The sequence below is a fragment of the Desmodus rotundus genome, chromosome 13 (genome assembly GCF_022682495.2).
Source record: "Desmodus rotundus isolate HL8 chromosome 13, HLdesRot8A.1, whole genome shotgun sequence".
NCBI lineage: Eukaryota > Metazoa > Chordata > Mammalia > Chiroptera > Phyllostomidae > Desmodus > Desmodus rotundus.
The window spans coordinates 68693346-68720809 of record NC_071399.1 but is presented as its reverse complement, the minus strand read 5'-3'; the positions used below and the strand labels follow the sequence as shown (position 1 = coordinate 68720809).

The following is a 27464-nucleotide window of genomic DNA, read 5'->3' as shown; positions in this document are numbered from 1 at the left end:
AAGGAGTATTCAAAGTCATGAAAGGCAAGGACCTCCATCCAAGATTACTCTATCCAGCAAAGCTATCATTTAGAATGGAAGGGCAGATGAAATGCTTTCCAGATAAGGTCAAGTTAAAGGAGATCATCATCACCCAGCCTTTATTCTATGAAATGTTAAAGGCACTTATCTAAGAAATAGAAGAAGATCAAAAACTATGAACAATAAAATGACAACAAACTCATAATTATCAACAACTGAAACTATAAAACAACGATAAGAACTAAGCAAACAACTAGAATGGGAACAGAATCACAGAAATGGAGATCACATGGAGGGTTATCAGTGGGGAGGGAGAGGGAGAGAATGGAGGAAAAGGTAAAAGGAAAAGGAAGCACAAATGGTAGATACAAAATAGACAGGGAGGACGTTAAGAATAGTATAGGACATTAATAAACCAAAGAACTTATATGTATGATCCATGGACATAAACTAAGTGGGGGCAGGAAATGCTGGTGGGAGGGCAGATGCAGGGCAGAAGGGAATAAAGTGGAGAAAAAATGGGATGACTGTAATAGTATAATCAAAAAATATATTTAAAAAACATTTCTGTTATTTTAATCATGAACATGTGCTGAAATCCTGGTAAATATACAACAGTAAATATACAACACATATTATTAACTAATTTCAAAATTATTTAGAGCTTTTAGATAAAATTTGCATACAGTGAAATGCACTTTTTTTTAATCTTCACTGAGTACAGTTTTTTTATTGCTTTTAGAAAGGGAGAAAGAGGGATGGGGGGAGAGAATGAAATAGCAGTTGGCTGCTTTCTCATAGTTACCTGACTGGAGATTGAACCTGTAACCCAGGTATTTATCCTGATGGGAATCTAACCTGTGACCTTTTACTTGGCAGGATAATGCCCAACCAACAGAGTCACACTGGCCAAAGTAGAAATGCAGAAATGAAGAAATCTTAATTGTAATTTTATGGGTTTTGACAAAGAGATACAGATATAGATGATATAGATATAGATATACACACACACATATATTTATATATAAAACTCAAACACTTAACATGATAGATAACATTGCCATTACTTGCGAAAGTTCCCTAATATCCTTTCTAGTCAGTTTCTGGCTTTTACATCTCCAAAGACAACTTCTCTAATTTTTTCCTTCAATTTAAATTAGTTTGGCTTATTCCTGAACTTCATTTGAATGTAATCACACATTTTGTGTTATTTTATCTAAGGTTGGTGTCAATCAGCATATATTTTGGTGATTCATTCATACTGTTGTGTATATCAATAGTTTGTTATTTTAAATTGCTTAATAGTAAACTGTTTATTCATTTTCTTATTGATGGACATCTGGAATATTACCAGTCTCAGCTATTGTTTATGAATAATATAAGTTCACTTATAAAAAGCTTTTGCTTTTTATTACATGTATATAAATTAACTTTAAATATTAGCTCTGTTTTCTAAATGTTATATGCATCAAAATTCAATAATTCAGTATCTAAATTCATCAGATAAAGATTTTAAAACAGCTATTATTGTTTATTATGAGGATATTAAGTATATTTTAGAGCAAATATACGAATACATTATTTTTAGATAATATACTATCCTTAGTCTTTACTTGGTCTGTTGTAATAAGGCTTTAGTTAGAGGTATTTTCATTGTACATATATATAATTTCCTTTTAATTGAAATCTTTACAGGAATCTCAGCAGGTGACCAATGCCAATGTCTACCTCTAAATCATGGGCATGAATAAATAATGGATTCATATATTTGGCAGTCTTACTAATTATAATTCTGTTAGATTAAAATCATTTTTAGTTGCTCACATGTTGATTAGAAAATGTGCCTTTCCGATAATTCTGCTTACATTACTTTTCTCCCGAATTAGGAAAAACAGATTTTATTGTTTTTTAAATCTGTGCTTTAATAATTAAAAATATTAATTATGAAGTTAGATCATGATTGTATCCTTACTCCTGCTGGTTTCTCAGCATTTCTTGGGTTCCTAGGTTATCAGCTCATTCTTTTGTTGAGTACCTACTAATTCCCAGTCAGTGTTCTTGGTGCTAGTAAACTAGACAGAAACAGTTCCTGGCCTGTTGTAGCTTAAATTATCTTCAGGAAACTATCAGCAAACAGTTAAGTGATTACAGTTCATGTGACAATAACTTAGAGTGAAATGTAAAGACAGGGTACTGGGGAGGCAGGATGGGGGCACAGTGTTGCCATCATGTATAAAAGTTGGCTGGGAAAGGTCACTCTGGTAACTGAAATATTACATACAAGTTTCTATCTGGGAATTCAGCCTGTTTCCTTCTAAACTGAAGACCTCTTGACTTTATTATGACCCATAAACATACTTTAAGTGCCATTTTCTTTGAATATTTATATTTTATTGGTATTTGAAGAATAAGGGTTGGCAAACTAAGGCCCAAAGGCCAAATCTAGCCTACCATCTGTTTTATATGACTTTGGTTTTTACATTATAATGGTTGAAAAAATCAAATAAAGAATAATACTTCATGATGCATTTAGTGAATATATGCATTTCATAAAATACAAATTTCAACGACCATAAAGTTTTACTGGGAGTCACTCATTTGTTTACCCATTGTGTGTAGCTGCTTTCACTCCGGAATGACCACATGGCTGCAACAAAGAGACCCATACTTAGGTTCACAATGACTGCTTTTTACTCTTTGGATCTTTACAGGAATATTTTTCAAGCCCTGTTATAGAAAAAAATAGATCTCTACATCACATTTCTAGGAAATTCCTGGGGCCAATTAATAAATTACAGTTGTGTCACATTCCCTTGACCTGACCCTAATTTATTGGCAGCTAGAGTGGGCAGTCCCTGTGCCTGTTGGCAATACCCCACCACAAGCATCCGCCTGGTCTTTGGCACATCTGCCGAAGGGCATTCCTTGAGGTGCTGAGAGCAAGCTCAGACTGCAAGGCCTTTGTACAGGAAGCCCGGAAGTTGAAACTGAAATAAGATAGGTAGAATTAACCATCTTTACCTGATTTTTATTTCCTTGGCTTGAACTGGACAAGCTTCCTTATCAAGAACTTTTAAAGAACAGCTTTTCTAACTGCAATTCTACAACTGTATAATTTTAAAGCATTTTACTCAATAGTGATCATCATATGGCTTAAGAAAATGATTCACTTAGAATTCTGTCAGAATAACCTGAACATTTGCAATTAGGTGAAGGAAATAACTTAAAAACACTGTATGACTTTTTCTGAAGAAACGCAATACCATGAAAGGAACCCTATTCTTTCATCTTTGCCCTTTCGAATGCTGCCTTACTTGATGTCTGCCTCAGTAACTCCAATCAGTCATTTTGGTTCCACTTCAGTACCTTATCTTTGAACTTGAAGTATATCATTACAGATTACCAGTTCAAGGTCATCAGTTTGCACAAAGCAATAGAAACAACTGAAAATCATGAATAACATCATGTCAGCCTAAACCCAGGTTGCTTCACAGACACAGAGAATTGTTTTCTGGAATAGATGTCTACTTGCTGGGCCACTAACTATTCTAGGAAAGAACCATAATTACCCAAAGTTCACAGGGGGGAAATCTTAAAAAAAAAAAAAAAGTGAGGTATCTACCTCTTTAAAATCCTTTAGAATCAGGAAAAAAATGTTTATTTGTTAAGTTAAATTTCAGTTGTTTGTATTATTCCCGGTAAGTCTGCAGGCAAGGAACTTTCAGCTCTTGGAAGTCACAACTTCACTGACATGAAAAAGGGCTCCTTCAGATGAAAAGTGAAGGAAGACAACCTATCAGCAGTTTCCTTTCATAGCCTCATCTTCCCTAGAAAGAGACAAAGCTCAGTGACTATCTCGGCTGCAACTGTTCCTGATGTCTATTATGAAGATAGATCAGAGTTAAACTTGTAGGTCCAATTTCTCAAAATTTAGTATTAATAATCTTATTTTGTTCTTTAGTAGTCAGAGGATCGGGCCACATCACTACATTCTGTAGGTCTTTCGATGAATGTGGATTGAATAATATGTTAATGTGTTGTGATAAAATGCCCACCATAATTATAAATCCTTAGGTATTCAGTACATTCTTTTTCATCAATGTTCCTGTGAATACACAGTAATAAAAATAAATACAGCATTCTCTGAATTAAGTCTCCCTTGCACATCCTCAGGGGAATAAGCCTGTGTGTATTTGTGCATTCATTTCTCGTACACAGACCGAATTCTCCAATACGTGGCTCTTTGCTGGCAAGGAAAGAGACTATTAGGGTTATCTTAAATTACTTCTATAATACAGACTCACATAAAATAAGTAAAAGTTTTAGAGATAAGTAGAGCCATTATACTTTTCATTAATGTGGTAATTATTTAAGTCTTCATTTTTAAATGAATAAGTAGCAATAGATCACAGAGAGCCTTCAATTAATGAGGTCTGTCTGGGAAAATTCCGGCCATTGTTAATATAACAAAAACAGTTTGCGTGACATCGATATAACCTGGCAGCTGCACGCTTTGAAGTGTACAATTCTGTAATAAATTATCTGTATATTGATTTATAAAAAACATTTTATACATCAGGGGAATCAATCTTTTCTTATATATATAAAGCTTTTGTTTTTTATATTATTATTTTTTGGGGGGTTGTTTTTCTTTATGTATTTTTGATGTAACTATATTTATATCTAGATGGTTGGTAATTATGTATAAGTAATTATATATTTATTTATGTAATCATATAATTTTATGTTTAGTAATTATATATAAATAATTGTGTGTTTATATAATTAATTGTATATAAAATTATGTATACATGTGTATGTATATATATCATATATATGTACATATATAAAATTTATGGTAACTTCTTGTTCTTGTGCTTCCCCCTCATGGAGTTTTGATTTTATGCCCACCTGAAAATAGGAATTAATCACCTACTTTTTGATCTTCTAAGACATTTAAGGTTTTAGCACAGTGTACCAGGGTAGGTTAAGGTCTCCCTGTCTTTACTTATGTGGGGCTGTGAAAAGAGAACCAAACACTTAGAGAGTTCTGTGGCCATGTGTTCTGTGCTTTAGTCATTGGTTCATTTAAAGTCATTCTGGTGTAAATTTCACTCATATGTGGAATCTAATGAACAAACTGAACTAACAAGTAAAATAGAACCAGACTTGGAGAGCAAGATGACAGCTCAGGTTGAGAAGAGGGTAGTGGCGGGAGGGATTGAGCAAAAAGAGAAAAAGGACTCACAGACATGGACGCTAGTGTGGTGATTGCCAGGGGGAGGGAGCATAAGGGGACTAAATGGTAATGGAAAAAAATACAATAAAAATAAATTAATATAAATGCAAAAAAGAGAATAGGCAGAAATCCAACTTTACTTATTTATTTTTCTCCAAAGAATAATTAAGTATATAAACAGTCTTTTTTGTTTAATGGCAGAGCATTTTCCATTGATTGGAACAGTCATATTTATTATATATAATCATATGTATTAGGTTTATATCTGGCTTTCTTTTCAGATTCATTAACATGACTATAGTTCTTTAAAAATTGCAATTTTTAAAAGTCTCTATAGTTATACAATACTTTTTAATATTTAATAGGCCATTTTCCCTTGCTACTCCTTTGTATTTAAAGATTGTTTAGCTTTTAAAAATGTATTTCCTAATATTTTACAATTGAATTCCCAGAGAAATGCAAGTATAATTTTATAAATGCCTTGTACAACATCGTTTTACTTTTTAAAGTTTTTTAAAATTTATTTTTAGAGAGAAGGAGGGAGGGAGAAAGAAAGGGAGAGAAACATCAGTCTATGGTTGCCTCTACAGTCTATGTACCCCCTACTGGGGACCTGGCCCACAACCCAGGTACGTGCCCTAGATTGGGAATTGAACCAGGGAGCCCTTTGTTCTCAGGCCAGCGTTCAATCCACTGAGACACATTGTTATTATATAAGATGATTATCACTTATGAAATAATAAATCATCTCATTCAAAATTAATATGATTCTTTTAATTCACTCAAATTGATACATTTTAATAGTTGTATTTTTTCTTTATGTAGAAATGGCACCTATCCTGCTGATTTTTTAAAAAATTTTTCTTTTATTCAGCTATTTTCAGTTAAGTTCTTCTTTATGTGATCTAGGTGATTTTCATTTTATTTAAAAGAATCACATTGATTTTTGTATTTTGCTTCTCTGATTTGCCAACCTGAAATTTTTATTTTTCTGAGATTTTAAAGGTAATAATTTTTAGTTATAAGTTGGACTCTTATAAATAATACAAATAATTAAAATCACTTTCTATACTTTGGTTTCCCTTGGCTTTGAGTCAGAAGTTGTCATTTTTTTATTTTAGTTAAATTAGTTTAAACCAAACATAATGCTGGATTTTGAGATTTATATATCTACTTTAAAATCTAACAGTAAGTTTAATGATAATATACATTTATATCTCTTTATGTAGCTCTGTATCAGTCTATCACCATTTTACAACTGGTTTATATTTATAGCAGGGTGAGATGTAGAATTGTGATGATTACTTATTTGGCACAAATGAAATACTATGTGATTATAAAATGCTTAAAATTCCATCTTTAAAATATAACAAATTATGTGAAAGGTAAAAGCTTTTATTTGTGCTTGAAAAAATATTTTCTGTGCAATGATGATTTTTATATAAGTAGAAGAATGTTTCCCCCAAAGCTATATTTTTATAAATATGTAGAAACATAAAATTGAATGAAAAACTTATTCTATAACAAATTTATGACATAAATCATCCTTTATAATATTTTCTTTAAAGCTTGGTGTTTTATATCTTAAGTATTATAAAAATATCTTCATTTTAAAATATTTTCAAAATGTTTCTCAATATTTACCACTTTCTTGAAGAGAAAACATTCAACATAATCACTTTCTTGAAGAGAAAACATTCAACATAATTAACCTTTTCCTGAGGATTTAATGTCATCACGATCATGGTCCGCACTGGGCAACGTGCTCCTTAGACATTAGGTGATGCGTGTTTTGTTTTTGTGGGTTTTTTTTTTTTCATTTAATAGCTGTAAGAGATCATTCTATTTGAATTAAAACAATGGGCTGTTTTTTTCTGGTTACTCCCTCACTGTCAGCTATTGCTGTTTTCCACTGATCTTCAAATCAGATCATTCTGATTTGTGGGTTTGTAAGAAAACTCGGGGGTCAGGTAACTGAGCTTATTGATAGTGCATTGCAATGTAGTAAAAAGACTTTGTAAGAAGACCTGGGGCCTTTCCGTTGAATTGAATAAAAGAGCTTTATCTTTTTATAGAAGCTTTTTGTGACATCCATTTTATCAGTTCAGACAACTTTTATCATTTTATTCTGTACCATGTTCAAGTAAGGTTGCTAAATATTTGAATTATAAATTTTGGAATAAGTCCTTCCCTCTCTAATGCCAAAATAGATTATCCAGCTATTAACTCTCATTTTTCCCTCAAAATAATCATACTTGGTTGTCTGAATCAACAGTTCCAAATAGACCCAGAACCACACTTTGAGAATATCTTGAACACTTTTTCTCAGTTTTGCATTTTTGAGAAAGGAACCTGTTGCAAGTTTTGTCTTGAAAAAACTATTTTTTGCATTTTTATTGTTTCTAGATTATATCTACTTTCTAGTTATGTTATTGAACTTGGAAAATAAATCCCTTATAATTTAAAAAAATAATATATATTGTTACTGTAACTATTGTTGCTGTAACAAAATACCACGTGCAGTGGTTTAAAATAACCACCATCCTTCAGCTCACAGTTCTGTAGGTCAGTAGTATAGGCTGGCCTGTCTGGATTCTCTAGGCAAAGTCTCAAAAGGCTGAAATCAGGGTGTTGACTGGGTTATCTTCTCATCTCTAGCCTGAGGCCATCTTCCAACCTCATTCAGACTGTTGGCAATTCATTCCTTGTGGTTGTAGAATTGAGGGACTGTTTCCTTGTTGGTTTTCAGGTGAGGAACACCTTCGGCTTCTAGAGGTCACCTGTATTCTTATTTGTGTGGTACCTTCCATCTTCAAATCAGCAAGGAGAGCCCTGCTCAGGCTTCCTATCTTTCTGACTTCCCCTTCTTTCACAAATCTTGTCATTTTAAGGAGTCCTGTGATCAGAGCCCCCAAAGATATCTCCTTACATTAAGCTCAATTGCGCAAAATTGCCTAACAATAAATGGAGTGATTTTTATCATATTCATAGGTTCCAGGAAATAGGTTACTAAATCTCAGGAAGAGGCATTGTAAAACTCTACCTACTATATATATATATATATATATATATATATATATATATATATATATATAAAATTGAGAGATATATGTGTATATCTCACAATTAACTCACTCTGTAACTAGGATGAAGTAGTAAAGAACAGTGTCTGTCAAAGTGGGCTCCAGGGCCAGGTTAACACTATGGATCCTCCAGTTATTATCTGAAAGACACTGAGGAAGTTGCTAAAGCTTTCTCTAATTTGGCTTCATTTTTGTAAAATTGGCAAAATAATAATACCTATATCATCAGATTTTTATAAAAATTAAATTTGCTAATACATGCAAATTTTTGGAGCATAAAAAGTAGTCAGAAAACATTATCTATTAATATCTAATTTAAAACTCTCTACTCAAAACATCTTTACTCATTACTTGTTTAATAACCATATTTTGATAAAAGTCATGCACCATGTTAAGTAATCCTGAATAATATGTGTCATGATTTCCCTTGATGTTATCATTGCTTTCTACATTAAGGAAACATTTTGTAAGAGAACCACTGCTTTCCATTGCTATGGGTTCTGTTGCCGCTGATCAGAACCGTGACTCCCAATGCCAGAGTCTTATGAAAGGAAAGGAACTATTTATTCAAAAGTTATACAGGTTTAAAATAATGGCTGAATTCTGCCATTAAGTTTCACACTCTTTAGAAACAAAAATAACACCCACAAACACACATAGTCTTGCCCACCCCCTTTGCCAAACCAGGCCAGTAAGAGGTACCATCTCTCAGGAAAAGAAATAGAAACCTGTAGTTTAGTGGGGCACATTCCCAACTGTATTCTAGCTTCTTCCAGTCATCCATGCTTGGCTAGCTAGTCTCCTGCTCATAATCCAAAACCGCACCCTCATGGTGCGATTCTTCTGCATCTTTTCAAACCATGTGGCCAAGCCCCCTCACTGCTGCTAAATGGTCAAGAGTCTTCTCCTTCCCTAGCCGCACAGTCAAGAGCCCTAGAAGGGCTGAGAGTGTGGCTGGCCCTGCACCTGGGTTTAAATCTCGGGACAGATCTTCCTCTGTAACCCCATTTCTCACTCCTCCCACAGAAGGTTACATCTGCCAACAATCTAACTTCTCTCTTTCTTGGCTGCCATTCTTAGTCTGGACAAGCGTGGCCCCACGACATAGCCCTAACTGCCCTCCTGCTCTCGGATAAGTGCAACAAGCCTTTCTGGCTACATTGCATCACAGGTTAGCATCAAGCCTATCCTCCTGGCCCCAAGCCGGTACAGGCATTTAACATTACTAAACCACTGGCCAAGTTCTTTAGATATGCAAAGAAACTCTCAATGGCCCATCTACACATCCTCCATCCCCAAAGTGATAGCTGTTGGGGTTTTGGATTCTGTGGGACCTTTAGCTCAGCTCCCCATTACAATTTCAGGAGTTATTTTAAATAAAGCATCATCAAAACTTTGTTATTATAAATGCTAGGCACCTAGCTTTCACTTGGTACATAGTGTGTGATAAATAAATTAAAAAGTGTATAAAATGTACAGAAATATATCATATGTAGTTTCATATCATAAATATAGTCTGAAAAATGCCTGTCACTTTATTTCACATTCTTCTATATACCAAGAATGAAATTCATCTTTTTAGTTGCATAACTACCTGAAGTTATATGGTTTTACAATTTGCTTTAGATTCTATTAAATTATACTATACAGTTTATAAAATAATATTATTCCTGCACAAAGTGATGTCTCACAGAAGAACAGCAACATTCCCTACAAAAGTTAATGCAATCTTCAAAATGCTTTAACAACAGTGGTCTACATTTTAAGATGCGAAACAATAGGGACGCAACCAGCCCTAACAATAGTCTGCTGTGGCCAGATGTGCTCATTATACACTTTGAAGGAGCCTAAGCGTTCTGTTACATCCGTTGCTTAGATGTATTGTTTGGAATCTCAGCGTGGACATGCTCCCATTTATAAAGATTGTCTAAGGTCTTGGTCGTGCCTGCAGTCACACATTACAGTCACGCCTGCCTTCACGGGCCTTTGAGATAACCATTCATTAACCGAGTAAGCCTGAAGTAACTACGTCTTAAAGTACATTTTCCTTTTTAAGCTCTTTCAAATGTGTTACACGCCACCACAGCAGTCCACTACTATTCATATTTCATTTTTGTGAAATGACAAATACTGTCTTTATTTCAAGGAACAACATGGGGTAACGTTTCTCAGAAAGAATGGCTTTGCCTTCTTCCTCAGGAAAGAGAAACACATGCGCTCTCATAAGCAAAGGGCACAACAGAACTCACAAATTGGTAAATTTAAAAAATAATAATAATGAATTGAGAAGATTATACAGACAGCTAATGAAGTATAGTGATAAAAATTTCTTGATGAGTATTATTATTAATACATTTCATTAGAAAAAGAGATAGTATATTCTTAACTTTGTGACAATTACAACTAGATCCTACTTATTGTAAGTTGTATAGAAATTAGCTCATATTTTAGTAACATTATTTCTTTTACCTCTGAATAAAAATTGAACATAAATTATATAATTTTTGCTCCAATTAGCTAAACTTCTACTAAGTTGTTTGTACATGTTTAGTTCACTGCTGGTTAGTCACTAAAGAGTAAACAAGTTCTTTAAAGAATGTTTTCCCTAATTTGCAAACTTTATTATACTACATTACAAGGGATATAGATTTTTAGTGCATTAAATGTAAGTAGACAAGCATTCTGATTACCTTTGTAGGGACATTTCATCACTGAAGATGAGATATGGGTGACTGTACACCTGAACACCAAACGCTGAAACAAGATGGTGTTTGTTAACTTATGTTTTATGACATTAACATTTGTGAACTTATTCAAGGAACAAGTGAAATATTTAATTTTCAATGTGAAATATTTACCTGAAGCCATTAAAACATATCTCATCAGCAATTTACCTTATTTCTTTTTTTGAACATCAGTTTTATTAGTAAGATTCATGATTCTCAGGTTTATATATAAAAAGCTTTTAGGAAAGATGAACTATTTCATTTAAAGATTATAATGAGATTGATAAAGATAGATCCTCTTATGTCTCTAAATTCTGTTGAGCCATTCTCCAAATGCATTTTTTAAAAAGAAGATCAAAAAAGCTTAACTGACATTTGTTTGCATAGCTTAAAATTTTCTTGAAAATGTTTTTAATGCATAAAACAAACTTAAGAGAACATGGTAAAAATTATTAAATTAACTCTTCTTTACTCCGAATTATACAGATAACATATGCAACTTACATATTTAAAAAAGCTTTAATAACTATTTTTAAGCTAGGATTGTGTTACACATTTTTAGTGGCAAAGAGAGACAGAAGGAAACTGGAAAGTCTACTGACAGAACTGGGTTACACCCCAAAAGGATTCTATTGAATTGATAGTTTAGCACGAGACCATTATGTAATGCAAACAAGCTAAACATTTGTGTCTATTTTGATCATTAGTATCCACCAAGGGGAGAAAATATAGTATTAGTTAATTTCTACTCCCTTTGTTTTTCTGACATTTTTTTTTTCTTTAAGAAAAATGAATGTGACAAGAGTGCTTTCATAGCCTAAATGCATGCCACTAATAATGTGTACACCTTGGAAAGGTAGTATTTTGTACAATGGTAGCAGTAAATGGAATTTTATATTTTATCAGGAGCTACAACCATAGAGAAATATAACCTGAGAACAAATCTGTGGATCCAAGCAGGGATGATGAATGGCCGGCGACTGCAGTTTGGGGTGGCTGTGATTGATGACAAACTCTTTGTGATCGGAGGTCGAGATGGCTTAAAGACATTGAACACCGTTGAATGCTACAATCCCAAAACCAAGACCTGGACTGTTTTGCCACCAATGTCAACACATAGACATGGTCTGGGTAAGATTTCTTACTTTAATGTTATTATTTTAGAAAAAAATTTATTGACAGTGAAATTATATGTAAAGCTATAGTATTATTGCCATCAATTATTATTACATTTAGTTAAACTGTTAGCTTATTTTGAGCATTTTTTAAAGTTCTTGACATTTTCCCATGTTAACCAATGTGCATTAAACTGTTGAGAGAGATGTTAAAGATAACAAAATAAGTAGACCTCAAGCTATCCAAGTATTCACAATCTGACATTCACTTGATATATAAAATTTGATTTGAAAACAATACAGAACTCTTATGGAGAGGCCAGAGTAATACAGCTCAGAGAAAGAAATAGTTAATGTGGATGGCAGAAGACAATTAAAATGACTCATTCCATATTATTAGATAGACAAGGGTAGTTATATCTTTGCATTCAATTTAGTCCACCTTGAAAAATCCATGGGGAGAGGGCAATACAGGTTTAGAGAAAGAGTGAGTCATCAGCTGGCAGCAGGGTTCAATATAATAGGGTTCGCTTGATCTTTACTCTAGAGTAACCTTAAGATGGGAAGAACTATACTTATATACAGAAGGTCTGGTTGTGAACTTGTCTTGAGTCTACCATTTAATATCGGCTCGATGTAATAAAGACTAACAGTTTTTGAATTTTCACTTTGTATCATGGGGATTGTATGAAGTGCAAATTACCTTTTTTGAAGACCTGAGATATGCCAGGGATTTGACTAAGTGCCTTTCAAATATTTTGAATATACACATTAGAGAGATTTCAGGGTTTAATTGCAAATCCACAGATTTAGACATTAATAGGCTCACAAGATTAGAGCATTTCCAAAACAAATATTAATGACAGTGTAACTTTGAGCTCTCCAACCCTGCATTCTCATTCATGTCTGCTTTACCATAAATCTAAGCAAAAATAAAAAATAAATTGTTAAAATAGATTATCTAAAGCAGTTTCATCTTCTTTCTTTACTCTTTTTCTTTAGTGTTCTCTTTAGTAAAATTAACAAATAATAATAAATGTCTGAGAAAGTTTAAGTTCTAAAAAGTCATGTAAATTCTTCAAATCATACAGAAACACATTAGAATGTAGAAAACAGGAATAGCAAATGATGTTTCCCAAGTAATGTTCATGGATATAAAAGGCTTCTTATATGTTTTCTTCAAATATATTGGAGGATTTTGACTTTCATATCCATGTAAAAGCTCTGTGTGCTGTGTTTATTAGCTAGCTAGCTAACAGCAATAGCTTACGTTCCTATTTGGGGGGCAACATAGGGGATAAACAGTCTGGATTGGAATATTTGAAGTTTAATGTCTCTTTCCCCCTTTTTGTTTTATATAAATAAATTCATTTCTATTGATATATGTTGAAGTTCTATTATATAGGACATTTGCATGTTAAGAGAATGTACTTGAAAATTTTTACCAAGAATATACCTTAAGTGGTATAATTTGATGTGCTTAAAGTGTACTAAGTGATGGTTTGCTACAAATCCTATAACACTGGCCCCAGTGCTGAGCCAGGTGGCCGTCTCCCATAGTGTCTTTTAGTCTGCCTGATTTGTCAGAGTTATTGTAAAGGTACATGTGGAAGTAAGGCAGCATAAAAAATTATATGTGCCAAGTATCACAAACAACTAAAATACAATAGCCTTTCCACAAGCTTTAGTGACTCAATAGCAACTCTAGTAGTTGACTATTTTCATGACTAAGTTTCTCCTGCTTTATATTTATTGTTTTGCTTCACTTCTAATACTAAGTGGATTACCTCTCCTCTATAGGGCATGTCTGTATTCTACTTCCTTGTGGGTTTTGCTTTATGTCAAATTTTTAAAAATTCTCTACTACAGAATTCCCCCAGATCTGACCTGATTGAGTTAGTATTGAATAGTAATATCATAGCACAAGGCGTCATTTATGTGCACAATTCTCATTTCAGAGGGCCTCACAGATAGCTAGCAATGCCCAATACATAGAAAACTGCCTTGGCTTGGATGCCAATCCACATCCAATCAGTTGAAGCTGGATTGATAGTAACACAAGACACATGTGTATTCTGTGATGAACCAGACTGTCTCCTTCATGATCAATTATATTCCTCACGATCAGCTGAATCTCAGCCAGTTCACATTATGTATCATACTTAAATGCAATTAGCATCCTTGGCCTAAGATTCCTGTTCCTTCAATGTAACATATCAATCTTTGATTTACCTTCTCTCTTCCAGGGACTATTATTACATAGATGTTGATACTTCTTGTTTAATGCACCATATATTTTAAACTTAAATTGTATTTTATATGCTAAATAATTTTAATATCCAGTTTTCCAAACTGTTCTTAATCTATATGCATCATTATATTAATTCCATATATTGGTCTCAATTAATTTGCTTTTGCATTCTTACTATCCCCACTTGGTAATACATTATAACCACTTTCTTCTTTTTCATGGTATCGAAAACTTCCCTTATCTCTGTGAGACAATTTATTATGCCTGTTTCAAATTCTTGTATGGCTCTTTACTTATTTTTTAAATTTATCAAAGGTGATCATCTTCCTCCTCCTCTTCCATCAGCTTCTCCAAGAGCTCCTTCTCTTTTCTCTTTCTCCTGTTAGTGTTTTTCTTCTCCTCCTCTCCATTTCTCCTCTTTTCCTCTTCTTTCTCCTCTTCCTCATCTCCCTCAATTTCTCCTTTTTTCTTTCTTTCTCCTCTTCTAATTCTAGTTAACAGTTGTAACAACTAAAATATGTAATTTTAACTGTGCAGTCACATGAACATATAAGATACTTTGTCTAATTGTATGAAGGACTAAGGCATTTGCCGTACTTTATGTCCTTCCCAAACTCTCAAGCGTAGATAGAGGAATGAGAAGTGGGCATAAAGCTCTGACCCTGCAAGCTAACTGTGCCCAATCTACCTGCTGCTAATCCTAACATGCAGCCCTGAGGGACACATTTATTCACCTACATATGCACATAAACTCCCTTAAGCAATTCGTCCTTATCTTAGATGCCTTTATGTAGGGCTGGGAGCTGAGATGGGAAGGGAATGTTCTGGAGCAGCAAGTCTGTTTGCTTCTGCTGTTAGCAGTTCCACATCCAAGCTGATGGGTTCTGAAGACATCCTGATGTCATCCAACCAGTTATGGCAAGCTCGGAACAGCACTGCGGCTTCGCTGCCTCGCAGTGCAGAAGACACAGTAGCTCTTCTGAAGGGGAAATATGTGGTAGCAAAAAGAGCACAAATCAAGTGTTCCTCCAAGAAATTCCCTCATGGCAGTTCCTTCAATTTTTGTCTTAATCAGGAGGCCTCAACTGACTTCTGATTTTCTAATTGCTATTATTATTTTTTTTACAATTTTGATGTTTTTCAAACACATGCCCTGACTCCTGCTTTGGCGTAAACACCAATAATGGATCTTGAGTGCAAACCAACAGCTAAAACCAACAGCTGCCTGAGCTAATTTTCTATTTGTTCAGAAACCAGAATATCCCATTTTATTTCCTACATAGTGAACCAGTATCTACTTTGTGGTATACAGTGAGATACAAAATTGACTCTGTAATTCCATATTATACATTCAAATGACAAGGTGCTGGAGTCTAAAGTAGAATTTAAAAATGAAAACTATTTTCTTTGACCCATATAGCTCCCCCTCTTTAATTTATATGAAAAAAATCCTCCTATGATTTTTTAAGAAAGTCACAGGAGTTCTCTGGTTGCTAAAGATGATTTTGTGGTCAAAAATATTTCATAGTTATCAGTAAATGACAAAGCCTCCTTCCGCTGCATAAAATAGCATATAAAATTATTTTCACATTAAGTCTGTGACACAAAGGAGCAATGCGAGTGCCTAGAGGATTGAACTAATTAAGAGCACAGTTGGCTCAATATGCTAAGAGTTTTCATTTTAGCATTCATTTCTTTGAGGCACAATTCTATACATCATTCCTTTTTCCACCACATTTTATATTGTATAAAACTGAATAAGATATTACTTCAATACAGTTTGCAATTAAGTCTTATTAGGAAAAATGGGCAAAGTGTAATATAGTACTATTTATTCACATTTTCTAAATGCCAGGCACCATGTTGTACATTAAATATATGATAGGGGCGGCTATTGTTTTTTTTTTAATTTTCAATTGATAAAATTCATACATCATAAAAGTAAGTTTTAAGGTATAGAGTTGATACTTTTGAGTATATTCATAGTTGTTCAGCCATCACCATTATCAAATCCAAAACATTTTTCTCATCCTAAAAAGAAACCCTGTACAAAAATAGCAGTCACTCTTTCTTGCCCCATCTACCTAACCCTTCAAAACAATTAATTTACTTTCTGTCCCTATGGAATTGCCAATTTTGGACATTTCATATAAAGAAAATCATATAATTTGTGGCTTATTAAGAATGGTTTCTCTCACATGACATGATGTTTTCAGTGGCTCTCCATTTTGTGGCATGTATACTTCATTCTTTTCATGGCTGAATAATATTCCACTGTTAGAATTGACCACAATTTGTTTAGACATGATCAAAAAAGGGCATTTGGGTTGTTTTCACTTTTTGGTTATGAACACTCATGTATGCATTTTTGTGTGGATGTATGTTTTCAATTCTGTTGGATGTGTATGTACGAGGGGAACTTGTTGAGTCATATGGTAACTCTGTCTTTAACTTAGTGAAGATCAATTTAATTTTTTGTTTGTTTGTTTCTTGTGCTTTTGGTAGCATATCTGAAAATATCTTGTCTATATGATCAGGAAGATTTATGCCTATGTTTTCTTTTAGAAATTTATATTTTTAGGTCTTAAATTTAACAATATAGCACATTTTCAGTTTTTTCTATGGTGTGAGATAGTGGTCCAGCATCACTCTTTTGCATGTTGTCTCAGCACTATTTGTTGAAGACACTTTTCTTTTCCATTGAATTGTCTTGGTAACTTTGTCAGAAACTAGTCGTCCATAAGTGAGAGCTTATTTATGGACTCTCAGTTCCATTCCACTGATAGTTATGCCTTTCCTTATGCTATCACTACACTGTCTTAATTATTGGAGCTTAGTAGTAGGGTTTGAAATTATGTAGTATTAGCCTTCCAACTTTGAGTGTTTTACATTTCTATACAAATTTTACAATTTGTTTTTCAATTTCTGCAAATATATATCTGGGATTCTGATATTTATTGGACTGAATCTGCAGACTAATTTGTCAGTTGTGCCATGTAAACAACGTAAAGTCTTCCAATCACTAAATATTAGATGTCATTCTATTTATTTAGGGATATGTTGTTATACTTCTGCTAAATTTATTGCTAAAGTGTCTATTATATTTGATTTTATTGTACATGGAATGATGTCTTATGTTCATGTTCAGGATTTTCATTGCTAGTATACAGAAATACAATTTATATTTGTATAATGAACACATATCCTTAGAACTTGAGGAACATTTTTATTAGATTAGTACATTTTCATGGATTTATGATTGTATGTAATAAAATCATTTTATCTGACAAGAAAAAAGATTTTAATTCTTTCTTTAAAATCATAAGATTTTTGCCCTGGCTGTTGTGGCTCAGTGGACTGAATGTCAGCCTACGAACTGACAGGCTACCAGTTTGATTCTCAGTCAGGGCACATGCCTGGGTTGGGAGCCAGATTCCCAGCTGGGGGCATATAAGAGGCAGCCAGTCAATGTTTCTCTCACACATCGATGTTTCTCTCCTTCTCTTTCTACCTCCCTCCTCTCTGTAAAAATAAATAAGTAAAATAGTATAAAATAAGTAAATAAAAATAAAATCATATGATTTTTTTACTTATTTATTTACTTTGGCAAGAACCTCCAGTACAATATTGAATAGAACTGGCAAGTGAGGACATTATTGCCTTGCTCTTAAATTAGGGGAAAATATTTCATTTGTTTACTATTAAATAATATGTTATCAAATTTCTTGTACATGCTCTTTGTCAAGATACAGCAGGTCCTTAACATTCCTAGCTAGTTGAATGTTTTATCATGAAAGGGAATTGGATTTTATCAAGCACTTTTTCTGTATCTTTTGGAAAGATCATGTAATTTTTCCCTTTATTAGTATAGTGTATAATCCTTTCTATATGCTGCTGTATTTGCATTGCTAGTATTGTGTACAAGATTTTTCATCTGCATTTGTAAGGAGTATTGGTCTTGTGAAATCTTTGTCTGGTTTGAGTATCAAAGTAATATTGGCTGCATTTTTATGCCAATAATGAAGTAACAGAAAGGGAAATTAAGAAGACAATCCCATTCACAATTGCTTCCAAAAGAATAAAATATCTAGGAATAACTGTAACTGAAGATGTAAAAGGCCTGTACTTGGAAAATGATAAGACACTGAAGAAAGAAGTTGGAAAAGATACAACCAAATGGAAGCATATACCATGCTCGCGGATAGGGAGAATTAACATCATTAAAATGTCCATACTACCCAAAGCAATCTATAGATTCAAGGCAATTCCCATCAAGATTCCAATGACATATTCACAGAACTGGAACAAATATTTCAGAAATTTATATGGAATCACAAAAGGCCCCACATAGCAATAGTAATCCTGAGAAAGAACAAAGTTGGAGGAATCATGCTACCTAATATCAAAAACTGCACTATAAGTCTATAGTGATCAAAACAGTATGCTATGCACATAAAAACAGACACATAGATCAATGGAACAGAATAGAGAGCCTGGAAATAAATCCATACATTTTTAGTCAATTAATATTTGACTGAGGAAGCAAGCATGTACAGTGGGTTAAAAATAGTTTATACGATAAATGGGTTGGGAAAATTGGGCAGATATATGCAGAAAAATGAAACTATACCACCTTCTCACACCACACAAAAGAATAAATTCAGAACGGATTAAAGACTTAAATGTTAGACCTGAAACCATAAAAACATAGGCAGCAAAATCTCAGACATTGTTCCTTGCAGTATTTTATCTGATATATCTCCCCAGGCAATGGAAACCAAAGAAAAATTAAACAAATGGGGCTACATCAAACTAAAAACGTTTTTGCACAGCAAAGAAGACCATCAACAAAATAAAAATACAATACATGGAATGGGAGAACACATTCACCAATACCTCTGGTGGGGGTGGTTAATATCCAAAATTTTTTAAAAACTTTCAAATCTCAACACCAGACAGTAAACAATCCTATTAAAAATGGGCAAAGAACCTGAATAGACACTTCTCCAAAGAGGACATACAGATGCCCAACAGACCTATTAAAAGATGTTCAACATCACTAATCATCAGAGAAATACAAATTAAATCTACAATGAGATACCACTTCACACCTGTCAGAATGGCTATCATCAATAAATCAACAACTAGTGCTGGTGAGGATGTGGAGAAAGGGGGACACTTTTGCATTGTTGGGGGGAGTGCAGACTGGTGCAACCACTGTGGAAAGCAGTATGGAGATACCTCAAAAAATTAAAAATGGAATTGCCTTTTGACTCAGAAATCCCACTACTGGGAATATATCCACAGAAGCCCAAAACAGTATTTGAAGAAAATAAGCACCCCTATGTTCATTGCAGTGTTATTTACAATTGCCAAGCTACTGAACCAGCCTAAGTGTACATCAGTAAATGAGTGGATAAAACAACAAAGGGGCATTTACACAATATAATACTACTCGGCCATAAAAAAGAAGAAAATTTTACAATTTGTAACAGCATGGGTGGGCCTGGAGAACATTATGCTAAGTGAAATAAGGCAATCAGAGAAAGTGCACAGAATTCTTAATGTTCCTTTTCTTTTAGCCCTTCAAATATGCAGTTTCAGTTTCTGGGCCTCCTCGATATCTGATGATAAATGAACTGTTAATCTTACTAAAGATCACTTCCATATGATAAGTTGCTACTCTTTTGCAATGTTCAAGATTCTCTCTTTATCTTTGGTTTCTGACAGTTTGTGAAGTGCCTTCTGGTATACATATCATTGAATTTATTTCACTAGAGCTCAGCTCTCTGTCTCCCAGCTCAGCTGAGCTCCTGCCAACACAGAGTTGTAAGCTTCCTACTGAAGTGTTGAAGGGATGCCCTAACATGCTACTCAGCTCCTCAGCACAGGCAAGATTTCCCTTCCTCTCCCTATGAGGAGGCCTTGGTAAAGCGGCTTGTAGATGATCTCTTTCTAAACTTTAGACCAGGAGATCTCAAAATAAAGGTGCCTGGGTTAGGAAAGCAAATATGTGAAGAGCATGACCAGCCAGAGGTGTCTGAGTCCTTGACACTGGAGCTGGCACCTAATATTGACCTGTGAGGTACATCTGATTTGCATTCCCCTAACCAGGTACTGGTACAAACTTTCACAAATCAAAAATAAAACAGAATTTTACTTTCCTCCTTTGCTTTGCTTATTTCAGTTTAAAGTTTTGTTGGGAGCACCTTATTAGCTAAGCTTAATTTATAGGTACAGGCATTAATTAGTGTTCCAGAGTCAGGAAAAAAGAAGTAACTTAGCTTATTTAAATTAACGAAATTCCTGAGTGTATATATGAAGAAAGGCAACCCAAAGTGACATTTACTATGCGTCTTTTCACTGGCCTTTGGAAACTACACTTGTAACAGAAAGTAATAAATGGACTGAGGAAAATATCAGCATAATAAAACTTTGCATTTATATGCGATATAACCCATTAGACTAGAAAATCTCATTTTAAACCGTCAGTTTTCATTGTCTTAAAAGGAACAATTGCTTCAGCTGAGCCTATTTCTTTAATTGCATCAGTATATATCTGTTTTCTTCATGTCTCTTTTACTTTAAAATTAGTTTTCACTCAAGACCAAGAGGGCCTATGCTTCTTTAAAAGGATTCTCTCTTCAGAGTTTTGCAATTTTTCACAAGGAAACAAAATTCAGAACTGTCCACTCAGTTTTATATATCAGATATTTTTTTAAAAGATATAGTAAAAAGAAAAAATATATAATGGGTACATTGGGATACACATAAAAGACAATTCTTTTGATAATATACATTCATATATATATTCTCAAATACACATACACAAATATATACACAGACACAGAATTTCCAGTAAGTATGTATGCCTCTGATAAAATAGAGAAAATCCTGTTAGGATATGGGACATGAGAAGAAGATACTAAAGCAGATAACGTTACCACTTTCATTTGAAACTTTAATATTTCAGTAAATAAGCAATCATAATAAGGTCACTTTTCTTATTATTCATACATTTGATATAGACATAGACATGTATGTACAGTTTTTTAAATATTTTAGAACCTTCATTGTTTCAATTTTATTTTATCAGTTTCTCTTGGAAATATCACACATACTATTATTAATATCAGCACAAAAGAAGGGAAGAAAGGGATGGAGGGGAAGAAAACAGCAAACTTGATGCTTCTCAATATAGTATGATCTTTATACTCTGATTTATAAACTATAAATGTCAGTGAAATCCTCATTATATGTTTTGTCTTCTATGGTGCTGTTACTTGTTGAATTCTCAACTTGGATATTCCCTGATATCTTTCCACTGAGCTATGTTCTTGTTTAAGTAAACATTTATTGAAGACTTTTTAGTGCTAAGAATTCCATTAGGTTTTAAGGGAAAATATATAAATAAAAAACAATACCTATCTTCAATATTATACACACTAGTTATATACATTAATCGCAAATTCTCACTTGCAAATAAAAAATATATATTCAGGTACAGATATTGTTTTACTTAATCTATTCTTCATTTCCAGTAGTAAAATTTCATATCACATAAATGGGTGATCATTCTTCTGCATGATTCCTCTAGGATCTGTGTATATCCCATCTCTTAAATAGTCAAATATTATATTTCCTCCTTCCTCATGGTATTCTACTAAGGAATACAAACACTGTATTCTACAGTGGTATTAAGAGTCTGTGAGCAGCATAGAAAGAATTGCCTTTACTGGACTGTGCTTTGATAAAATTCCAAAGGCTAATAGAACATGTTCTAGAACACTTACCCTTGAATCTAGGATCTGGAAAGAAATAGTTTCTTCTTGATGAAAAACCTTTAGAGACATACCAGTTTGATCTAAGAGTCACAGTATCAATTTTCCCTTCCTGAGCATTGGTCAATTTTTATCCCAAGAATATTGTAGGTAATGCAACTAACTAGGTTTTCTTCTGTGAATTAAATGTTACAAAGTCTGGAATTAAATTTGCAGTCTAACAGTAACAAATATGCATGCATTTTTATAACAGTCTCACAGTTTGCTCTAGTGTATATTTATTTGCTTATTTTGGTTTTTGGTGCCTAGTTTTAATAAAAATATTAATTTATTTAATATATTTTTGGAATCACTTTAATTTTCAATTATAAAAGCAGATATTAAGTTAAAGATAAGGTTAGCAAAATTACTCTGGTTAAATACAATGAAGATTTGTGTAAGAATATTTATTGGTTAAATAATTCAACAAGCATTAAAATTGCACTACTGCATACTATAATACTCATGTTAGAATAAGAAGATGAAGAAGATATTGTACTCGAGAACCTTACACCTGAGTGAGGAAACCATAAAAGTGAGAAGACAATTTAAATGAAATGTCTTAAGTACAATAAATAAGAGTTATGATTATCCTGTTTTAAGTCAAATGGATAATTATGAAGGATTTCCAAGGAGAAGTGATGCTTAAACTGAACCATAAAGGATTAATAGTCGGACAAATTGAATTAAAAATCTATTTAAGTAAATGAAGTAAAATGTGTAAAACACAAATGTGGAAAGAAAGCATTGAATATTTGAGTGGCAAACCACAAGGTTATAAAACAAATTAATTTCAATGATGTTGGACTATCATATGAATATATTTTAAAATACGACAAATATCCTTTTCCATGTTTAATCTGCAGCTCAAAATATACAGGAAATAAATAATATGATTTCTATAATCCCAATCTATGAAAATATTTTAATTGGATTTTTTAAAGATTTTATTTATTTACTTTTAGAGAGAGGGGGAGGGAAAGAGAGAAACATCAATGTGTGGTTGCCTCTTGCACGCCCCCTACTGGGGACCTGGCCCACAACCCAGGCATGTGCCCTGACTAGGAATCTAACTCATGACCCCTAGGTTTGCAGGCCAGCACTCAATCCACTGAGCCACACCAGCCATAGCTTAATTGGAATTTTTAATTTGATAATGAAATATTTATTTTGAGGTAATTTCATGCACATAGTTGGCCATGTATGTTGTAATTTAGCCCAAATTTCAAGTAATAAAGGTATACATGCACCTGATATCCTTGAATAGAGAACAAATGAAATTGGATTTTAGAGGACAATGTGGTCACTCAGGTGAATCGCACAGAGAGAACTATTAACAGAGAAGAAAAGAGATTAAATCAGCTACAGAAAGCTTACCACTTCAGTTCTTGTTATTCTGGTTTTGAATGCTAATTTATTGCTTGCTTTTGCTTTGGCAGGTTTATCTGGGGAGATGATTTTATTTTAGATTTTAACTTTATGCATACATGTCTTCAACCCGACTGACCATGCAAATCGTCCGTGTCTCAATTTGAAATGCATGTTAACACTACTTTTAACAGAAAAATACACTTAGTCTTAATATCTTAATGTGCAGGGGGTAATGGGATGCTAAAGTAATCAAACAAAGAAAATATGCAGACTAATAGCTATCTAAACCTAAAGAGTATCTAAGAGAGTATTTACTCCAGCATCTTATTTTTACAAATGAGAAAACTGACGGTGAGAAAGATTAGGTAGCTTGTTGAAGTTTATACAGCTCATTAGTGGCAAAGCTTGGTTTTGGATTCTTCACAGATTTCAGGTTTGGTTTGTTTTGCTTTGGTTTTTGCATTGACTTTCTACCACATTGTGATTGTGTGTTTATTACTATTTCTAAAATATATCAGGTTCATTTTTCGCAGTAAATATGCTGAGCTTCGTGATAGAGTCAGGTTTTGTAGAGCATAAAAATGAGATCCTCCTTAAGACAGAAATGGAATAGCCAGCTGACCACATTGTTAGGACTCCAAGAGGGGCCTGGTAAGTGAGGGGCCTTGACCCTTAAGCTTCATTAGGTTCACAGGAAATCCCTCCTAAATGAGCAGTCAGCAATATTAACTCTAAAGCCATATTTTGCTTTAGTCAATAAATTATGTAAATGATTATGTTTTTCTTTTCATGGGGATTACCAAATGATAGGGTTATATTACATATATTGAATAAGTTCATACTGCATTGGAGTGTATATGCAGATCTCAGAGAGGAGGGGTGGGGGGATGGGAAGAGTTTAGCCAAAGAACGTGTATGCGCAGAGCCCACAGACACAGACAAATGTGGTGAAAGTTGGGCGGAGGCAGGGCAGGGGGAAGGGGGCATCTGTAATAGTGTCAACAATAAGAAAATGTATATACATTTTAAAATTTTCTAAAAATGTTTTTTGTGTAATGCCAAAAAAGACACAGGCATTATGACCTATGTCTTCTGGCTATAAATTTACTAATGCTTAAGATATTTGAAATAAATACATAAATAACCAACTGAAATTCTGTGGATAAACTTTCTTATGATTTTTGTTAGAGTGACTGGTTTGATAAAATAGTTACAAATCTTTAGAACTATCGTTCATGTAAGTCTAGAGAGTAGTGAATTACATACAGCTACCCTGAGACTACTAACTATTAAGATTTTTGTCATGGCCAATGTTATGACACTAAGAAAATGCTCTTATTTGTTATTTTATTGATGTGAAATTATGAATTCTTGTCCTGTAATTCTTTAGGTATCCAGAAAAATATATTTCACCTAAATTATTCCCAAAATAACTCTTCATGAAAGTGAACAATTATATAATACATATATGTATATCACCTCACACCTGTCAGAATGGCCATCATTAATAAATCAACAAACAACAAGTGGCAAGGCTGTGGAGAAAAGGGAACCCTAGTACACTGTTGGCGGGAATGCAGACTAGTACAGCCACTGTGGAAAACAGCATGAAGTTTCCTCAAAATACTTAAAGTGGAACTGCCTTTTGACTTGGCAATTCTACTGCTAGGATTATACCCTAAGAATCCTGAAACACCAATTCAAAAGAACCTATGCACCCCAATGTTCATAGCAGCACAATTTACAATAGCCAAGTGCTGGAAGTAGCCTAAATGCCCATCAGTGAATGAGTGGATAAACAAATATGGTCCATTTACACAATGGAATACTACGCAGCAGAAAGAAGGAGCTCCTACCCTCCGGAGCAGCATGGATGGAACTGGAAAGCATTATGCTAAGTGAAGTAAGTCAGGTGGTGAAAGACAAATACCATGGGATCTCACCTATAAGTGGAACCTAATCAACAAAACAAACTAGCAAGCAAAAATATGAGAAGGGAAAATAAAAAAATAAATAAATAAATACAACCAGATACATTGAAATAAAGAACAAAATGACAGTAACCAGAGAGGATGGGAGAGAGGGATAATGGTGGAAAGAAGGGAAAGGGACAGAAAGAACATATATAAGGGATCCATGGACAAAGCCTAAGTGGCGTAGGATTGAGAGTGGGAGGTGGGGATGGGTGAGGCGGGAGAGAGTGGCAGGAGGAAAATGGAGACGATTGTACTTGAAGAACAATTTTTAAAAAAGGTACTATGTAAGTCCATGACATTAAAATGATAGAGTTTTGGGATCCTAGTGTTACTACAATCATTTTATTTTATTTATACTATTTCTTTATAAATTTTGTAATGCTAAATGGATACAAGTGAGAAAGATGACTTAGGGAAATTTGCTGTTTTGATTGCTAATTTCCACACCTGTGAAAACTTTATCCAAATAAGGTAACATTCACATGTTCTAGGAATAAGCACATAGGTATACCCTTTTTTCAGGCTACCATTCAAGATACTACACATACTTTTCAAAAAAGTAAAAGATTTTAGTGGTACAAATAACATTTTAAAATTCGATAGATACAATGATTCCACAGGTATTTAAAATCTACAAAAACAGTTCGAATTCCATCCTGTATTTATGTGTGTGTACACTGTGAGATCATTTTTAATAGCACAAGGTATTAAACATCTGTAATCAAAGCTTTTGCTATCTACCTACTTATGACAGATTTTAAATAAGAACTAAACTTTTTCAGATTTGAAATAGATAATATATAGTAATCAAAAAGAGCTAATATAATTCACAATAAGTATCATGCCTTTGAATGTTTATTTTTTTGTACTTGATTGCTATTTCCAATCTGGCTATATGATCCCCAAGCTAAATTTGAGACTTCATTTCATAGATTAATAATATTCAAATATAAAATTATATTCAATTAATGAAACAGTTTGCTACTTATACATTATTTGTATTGCTCTGAAATTTGTAATATATATTGGGAGTGAATAATTTTTAAAAGCACAGTTAGAATATGCATAGGATATTGCTAATGATTCAGGTATAATCTAAAAATTCAGAGAAGGTGAATGCTCCAGAGTTGAATCTGTTGGAATGCAGGCAGCTGGTCTAAGAGTAAAACCCACAACAGAAATGGTTCACCTGGAGCAAAGGTTTCCTTGTGGGAAAGGGAGGGTACGAGCCCCTGGGAGCAGGACTGCTGGCCAGGTGCTGGAAAGCCTGAGAGCACCAGCAGCCTCCGCTCTGCTTGTTGGCCTGTGTTCAGCAACAGGCCCAGGGCAGCTCCCCGCCTCTGCGGTTGCTCAGACTTTGGCTATTGCACCAGCAGTCCAGCCCTCGGCTTCGGTCACATCGCTGCATCTACCTGCCAAAGACTACAGCGTTTTTCAACTTTTTAAAAATTGTATTGTGTTTTTCCTATTACCATTTATCCCTTTTTTACCCTCTTCCACCTCCACTCATCCCCTCCCCCTATAACCCCCCTCCATTGTTGTTTGTTTGTGTCCATGAGTTCTTACCAGTCCTTTCTTTTTTTGCGGGGAGGGTGGTAGAGGGATCAAGCAAAAAAAAAAGACTAAAGTTTTTTTCTTTTTTTGTTTTGAGTGGCTATGGGCCCACTTAAAGTTAGTGGCTTTATTATGATAGGATAAGGACAAAACAGGGTGGGTGTCAATTGTCAGTCACTGCTACATGGACAATATAGAAATCAAAGTAAGTGTTTACCCCTTTAAGAATTCCATAGAAAGGGTTTGACCCTATCTTTATAAAATACTTTTAGTTTTGAATCAAACAGTCATCTTACTTGAAATTAGTA

The 27464-nt window shown here is 33.8% G+C and overlaps 1 protein-coding gene across 1 annotated transcript in view; it reads left to right on the top strand.

The window, feature by feature from the left end:
• Window positions 1-27464, top strand: part of KLHL1 (kelch like family member 1) — a 303818-nt gene that overhangs the window by 240755 nt on the left and 35599 nt on the right. Inside the window, exon 7 of the mRNA XM_053916504.1 lies at window positions 11976-12200. Coding sequence (XP_053772479.1) covers window positions 11976-12200 — 225 coding nt within the window. The remainder of the gene's footprint in view (window positions 1-11975; window positions 12201-27464) is intronic.